Below are 6,883 nucleotides of genomic sequence, written 5' to 3'. Positions count from 1 at the left end.
CTAGGCCCGAAACGTCAGCCTTCCTGCTCCTCTGATGCTGCTTGGCCTGCTGTGTTCATCCAGCTCTACACCTTGTTATCTCAGATTCTCCAGCATCTGCAGTTCCTACTATCTCTGATTCAATTTATCTGGTACCACACACACCCTATCAGGACAAGGTTTTAGAAAAACAAATGATTTCTTCTCAGAGGGATGAGAACTAACCATCAGATGAAGGCAGACAAGAGGACAACAATCATCCGCCATCACGAATGGCTGTCGAATTGCCTTTGGCCAAAAGGGTTCAAACAATTGATTGACACAGCGACAGTTACCTGCCCCTGGAAGTATAATATAAAAATATGTACCAGGCTCAAAGAGGAGTACTCAGGTCAGGGAGCACTGGGAGAAACCTGCAGAGGTTAGGCCATTTCCATGTTGAAATAACTGTACTGGCGCCAGGAATGTAGGGAAGCCAAATCGGCATTGAGAAAGCCGCACAAGGGTCAAGAGAGGTCAGGAGCCACATTCCACGCTGGAGTAAACATGACAAAGTTAGGCCATATCCATGCTGGAGTAACCACACCAGAACAAAGGAAAGTTTTTTTTTTAAAATGGGAGATTTCATTGAAGAAGACTTTGTAAGTAGCAATCTTCATTGAGCAGTCCTCACCAGGCTGATGGAAGATGGACCACAAGAACCGGAGGAAGATCTCGGGAAGATTTCCCAAATACTTCAGCTAGAGAGCAGGATGCTGACCCACAAATTTAACACGAAAAATATTTTGTATTGACAGCCTGTTTGCTCACCAGTAATCGGTGAACCATCCCTAGTTGTCATGGTTGTATACTTTCTTTATCTAATTAACTAATATCATAATTAAATGGCTGTTTCTTAACAAACTCAATAAACTCAGAAAATTAATTACAAATCAATTGCTTATAATTGAGTAACTGTTATCACAAACCCCTAAAATCAATAGCCCTTTTATTAATTTATTAAACCTACTCAATAATTTTTTGTAACTTCTGTAAAAGGGCACCTAAATCCAACAGCTCTTCTAAAATTCCTCAACCCTGATCATAAATCAAATACCCTGATATATCTTTATGTTCAAATAATTGCACATTGTCTCATATTGTCCATTATACTGGTTTTGCCCACTCATTAAATCTATCAGTGTCTCTTTGCAACTTTCTACTTTTACTTACATATCTTTGGATGTCAATTAACTGGGGTATAAACACTCTCTTCCTTCAAAGTCATTAATAAAGATAATGGAAAATGGAATAAAGCTCCCTGGGACATATAGCTAGTCCCATGCTGCCACATACACATGATCACTTCCCTTGTGAGTACCAGTTTCCAACCAATTTACTACCCATGACAAAAGGCTGCATCGATTTCCAGCACTTTGTATGATCCCAGATGTTATTGTAAGATCAAGCCTGATCCCACACTGAAATCTGGTTTGATGGACAATATTTTGCTTTTTTTGTTAAACATTTAGTGGGTTGGGCTTTTACTGAAATATGAGCACACAGTACTGCAGAGTTGGCTTTAAGAATAACAGAGAAGTTTATTATGCAGAAGGAAAGAAGATAAAACTAACTATTTACATATTGCACAAAGATTCCAAAGCACACAGTATCTCAATACCATCACTTTATAGTACTCAAACAACCAGAAAGAATTTGTCCTATATTACATTTATAATGTTCGACTTAGCTGCTTACAGCAATCCCAGTCTTGAGCATTTGATAGCCTCTTCCTTGATGAGTCACATAACTGAGTTTAGACTTTCTCAGCTTTATATAACTTCTGAGTTCTAACCAAACACATCTGGTCTGGAACTTTCACACTAAACTCCTTTCACTGAGTTAGCTTATTTCCTACAAGTTCCAAACTAACTCATATCTTGGTAAGAAACTACATTATGCATCTAACATCAACCACAACTTCTGTGAACTGAAAGCAAGAGCTTTTTTTTTCTACTTTCTCAAGCAAAAAGAAATCCCGATCTTTCTAAACTGAAGCAAGGTAATACTCCTCACAGTGTTTACATGGGTTTATTCATAACTCTTCCAATACAAACAGATTTCCACCATCATCCCAGGAATTTCGCCTCTCATTCTGGTTTAAAAAAGGCATCACTATTAACAAGCTACTCATTAAAACACACTCATACACAGACCAAAATTCACATGCCACTAGTTCAATTCTAAATTCAAAAGTAAGTGATATTCACACACACACAATACATCTTGCATCTCAACTTCCAGCATAAAATAACATAGTCACAGGTTTCTGCTCTATACTGTACATCATGCTTGAATTGAGTCTCTACCTGTTTCTTAATGCCTTTACATGTAAGAATGTCACAACGTGCAAACATTACATGTAAAATTACAGATGGTATACAGATCATGGGGCACAAATGTAAACATTCAAGATATAGTGGAACACATTTGAAACTTTTAATATTGTGTTGTTGCTCACAGGGAATCAAGTGTTTTTCATGTGAAAGGAATACATCGAGGATGAGGAAAATATAACTAGAGTATACAGATGTACTTAATGTTGAAGAAATAGACTTCGACTTCCATTTCATATAATACTTTGATTATATGTACAATTAAATTGCAAACTATCAATTTGGAAAGCAAAGTAGAAGAGTTCTTCAGAGCATACACTAGTTATCCTGTAATATGGGTTGACGGGGAGGTGAAAAACTGGTTGCAAGGTATAATTACAGTGTGACACATTTACAAAGCCATTTTCCATATTAAATGTGGAAATATAAGAATTTAATGGGAAAAATTGACAGTAAATACTTGCACATGATACATATCTGAAATGTTTTTGTGAGGAAGGTATTGGATTACTCAGCAGATATTGAGCATGAAAATAGAAATTTTGTACTATTCATTTAACACAGTTAATATGTTGCCATATTAAAACAGCTAATTAAACTATACAAGGCGATGAAGGATTATGATCTCCACAAGACAAAACGTCTTGCAAAAGATCCATTCAGGCATTAAATTGGGAGGGTATGAGGCAGTAAGTAGGCCTCATGATCATAGAGTTCAACAATATGATTGATCTGTAATTTGAACCTAATATTGGTCCATTGCAACTATGACATAGTGGATCAATTTACAACAAAGAGTCCTTATGATACGACCAGACAATATTACAGAAACAGCACCTGCATAACGGCATAAAGGTGAAAGTGCTTTAAAGTCTCATCTGTCTAATACGTGGTATGTAACCTTGGAAATATATGATGCAATTATAGGATACATAGAATTACTTGGTTTGCATCACAGAAGCAATCCGTCCACTGCAGCAAGTCTAACTTCACGTAAGCCCCCTCTACATTACTTCACCTCACATATCTTTGTAAAGCAGTCAACCACACAAAGAAAATATGAGGTTAGAGAACTGCGATGACAGTGTTGTCATTCCACATGAAACAGATTTTTCCAGAAGCAATTTTCCATTTGTGCAAACAGGATCCCATAATTTATCCTGTGGTTACAGGTATATGAAAAAATTATCACAATGTATTCATGTCCTTTCTTGGTCACTTGCTACTTATCTTCTAGACAATATTTTTGTTTTACAAAGAGAAAGGGGCATTTGTCTGATCTTTTCCTCTTATGGAGTCTCTTCACACTAAGCACCTACCCCAGTCAATGCTGCCAAACGGTGGTGAGGTGTGCCAAGAGTGGCCTGGGTGGCTGGCCCTCCGATTTCCCCTCTCCTAGAAAACAGTGGACTTCAATTAGTCCAGCTTTCCTCCATGACTACCCTGCCCTTTCTCATAATGTTTTATATAGTAGTCATTTAAAAATCAGCCTTAAAGTATTTACCAAAAAATTTTCACAATTGTGAAATAAAGGGATGGGGAACAAACACACTGGAGAATGTTGTATCTTACATTACATAGCAGCTAGATATCAGCTGCAAAAACTTTCTTGGACTGAGTCATTAGATCTAAATATCTTGCCTGTGCAACATATGGCAGAATATTTCATTGCATAAAAGTGTGTCTCCACGTCAGTAGATAAATATATTAGCTGGGGGAAAAAAAAGAGTTTCCAAAGAAGAGATTCTGAATTTCGAGAAGATGGAAGACAGTGGCACAGTACCAACTTCATGGAAGGGACAACAGAGGAGGGAGGGAGGGAGAAAAAAAGTGTAACAATAAGGTATTCTATGTCCATCTTTATTACAATTAGCTATTGTTGGTCATTGTGCAGAATATTGGGCAAAAGATATATTTAAGGTATTTATTTGTAAACTTTTCTCTCAGTGGAAAGGAAAAAACAGAAACAAATAACATAAGCAACACCCACACATTTAACTCTGGACAGCCAGTTTGAACCCCATCACTTCATGCTCTTCTTCTCCCCTAAACAAAATTTGTGGAAAATTTAATCCCAGATTATTGTAACTGGAAGGTTTTAAAAAGTTAGGTCAAAGACTAGATATCATACTGCAGAATGCAAAATTGTAATTTCATGCAGTTGCATTAAAGAGGGAAATAAAAGAATCTGTACCTTGTCTTCCTTCATCATTGGTAAACAAGCCAGCATCACTACTGCTGAGGCTACTGGATTCACTGCAATAAGAAAAAGAATAGATCAAAAGAACAATTGATCTCTGAATCGTAAAATTTTAAAGAGACAAGGCAGCAGTCAGATGGAAGTTAAGCCTGACAAAGATCTGAGCAAAACATGATTTTTTTTTTGAAGCAAACTGCAAATATCATGATTCTATTAACTACAGAGCATATTATTTTTGCCATATAAAACCACAGGAATCTAATGGGAGACTGACAGTAAGCCAGATGTGGCTGCAGCAAAGTGCTGACACAATTGATGCATTTCATTATTTGCTGCCATCAAATGTTTTCCTCTTTTTCCATTTGCTATGCTATTCAGCTTGATCCAGGTAGAGAGGTGCTCAAATCAGACCAAATCAAAACAGAAATTCTCAAAAGCAAATTAAACCTTTCTTCAAGAAATGCAATAAAATTAACTCTAGATGTCATTACTTTTGGTAGCACACATTTACAAATAATGAAGGAAATGAATTTCATTGCAGAAAATTCCCTCAACTCAAATTTTACAAAACACTGTGGACTTTCTCTTTAAAATGACTTTTTAGGTATCCACATAAATTACTTTAATTTGTATCCACTTGTATGGCAAAAAGACAGTTGAAGATATGCCAGTGCAGACACAATTAGCCAAAACAGCCTTCTTCTGCACCGTAACAATTCAGTTACTCTCCAATGTCATATTGTTATAGTGGGAACTTGCTGTATACTTTATCACCGTAATCAACTTAAACAACATTTACATTGTACAACATGGATTGTGGGCACCTCAGTTTTTAATTACATATTTAAGATAAACATTTAAATAAAAGGTCTTTAAATGTTTGCATTCAGTAATTTTGAGCTCCCAGTATCACCAAAGTTCATTCATGTGTAATTTAGTCCTGCTGCAATAAACACCATTAGGTCTTGTTTCATAAAATGTCTAAATTACCAGACTTCAGCTGAAGAGCATCAGCACGTGTTCAACCTACATGTTGAACCCACACTGTTGGCATCACACTGCTTCACAAATGAACCATCCAGCCAACTGAAAACCAACCCCCAGCTTACCAACTATCCAAATGTCAAAATGACTCAGATAGCTACGACTGTTGGTTTTTAAGTCAGGGAATATAATGTGTAGGCCACTGGAGTATGAAGATAAAATATTCAATATACACAAAACAAAAACTGTATGTAGTGCAAAGTAACTCCAAATGATGAATATTTTATTTCTTAATATTTTTACAGGAACTGATCTAGTTCTCCTTCAGCATTCATTGTAACCCATTATCATACCCATGAATTCATATCAACTTGCACTCTTGTCCTACAGCAATTTGAAATTGGAGGGTAGCAATTTCCCGATTGGATGTTTTTTGAAGACTTCATCTACCAAATTAGTTTATTTAACTGTGACCATCACTACTTCAAAATATCTACTTTCAGTCATATAAAAAGATAAAATTAAAACAAAATACATTTTCATAGCATCATTTTACTAACAAATAAATGTCAATAAAACTTTCTGGTGTATTTACATTTTACTCCTGAAGTATCTGTAAGTAATCGTATCTAATACATTGTTAAACTATATTTCTCACAGAAGTCTGGAATAGTTTAGTGTTAATTGGACTGATGGGATTGTGATTTCATTTTATGTGTAGAAATGTCATAGAAAAAATATAAAAAGCTAAACTAAGGTATATTTCAGACTACTAGTATGTCTGTGAAAAGGTTAAGAATTGTGCCAGGTATTGACATGTTTGTATTCCCCCAACTATCACATCTAATATAAGTTGTAAAGTTGTCCATCCACTTTTGAAATGTTGTTTTCTTGCCTAAGTTAATGAAAAACCCTGCTGACTTCTGTGTTCTAAATCAAACCAGAATTAGGTCACATGCTGAACCATAAACACGATCACACTCCTCAGCCCTCCAGGTGACATCTCATCTGTGCAGGGGGAAATGATTACTTACACATATCTGTGTTGTCAAAATAGTACTTCCAAGGTAATTACCATTGTGGTATGCCTCCTGCCTGGGCTGGATGGATGAGAACTGCTGCCAAAGGGTCACTATTCCCCCATATTTCTAACCACCAGCTCAGGTGTTTCAACACTGTAAATTGGTTCAAACATGTCAGCAGTTATCTGTATTCCAAGCAACCTCCAGCTATCTTCTACCATACCACACACAGAATATTTAACTGCTGCATACAGAGGCTGATAATGTTTTGATGAAGAGTGATAACCACTAAAATATTACACACTGCAAGTTAGTGAGTGGTA

The 6,883-nt window shown here is 36.3% G+C and overlaps 1 protein-coding gene across 6 annotated transcripts in view; it reads right to left on the bottom strand.

Annotated features, from left to right (window-relative positions):
• gpatch2 (G patch domain containing 2) overlaps positions 1 to 6,883 on the bottom strand; it is a 55,012-nt gene that overhangs the window by 26,082 nt on the left and 22,047 nt on the right. For 4 of the 6 annotated variants that reach the window (XM_020512956.2, XM_048601143.1, XM_048601140.1 and 1 more), the window contains exon 3: positions 4,549 to 4,610. In XM_020512956.2, coding sequence (XP_020368545.2) covers positions 4,549 to 4,610 — 62 coding nt within the window. Of the gene's footprint in view, positions 1 to 3,673; positions 3,750 to 4,548; positions 4,611 to 6,883 lie in introns of all 6 variants that reach the window. The other 2 variants (XR_007262901.1, XM_048601144.1) reach the window with 1 other exon arrangement.

The sequence above is a fragment of the Rhincodon typus genome, chromosome 9 (assembly GCF_021869965.1).
Source record: "Rhincodon typus isolate 14 chromosome 9, sRhiTyp1.1, whole genome shotgun sequence".
In the NCBI taxonomy this organism is placed as follows: Eukaryota; Metazoa; Chordata; class Chondrichthyes; order Orectolobiformes; family Rhincodontidae; genus Rhincodon; species Rhincodon typus.
Note: the sequence above shows the minus strand (reverse complement) of the source record. Positions and strands in the feature narration are given on the sequence as shown.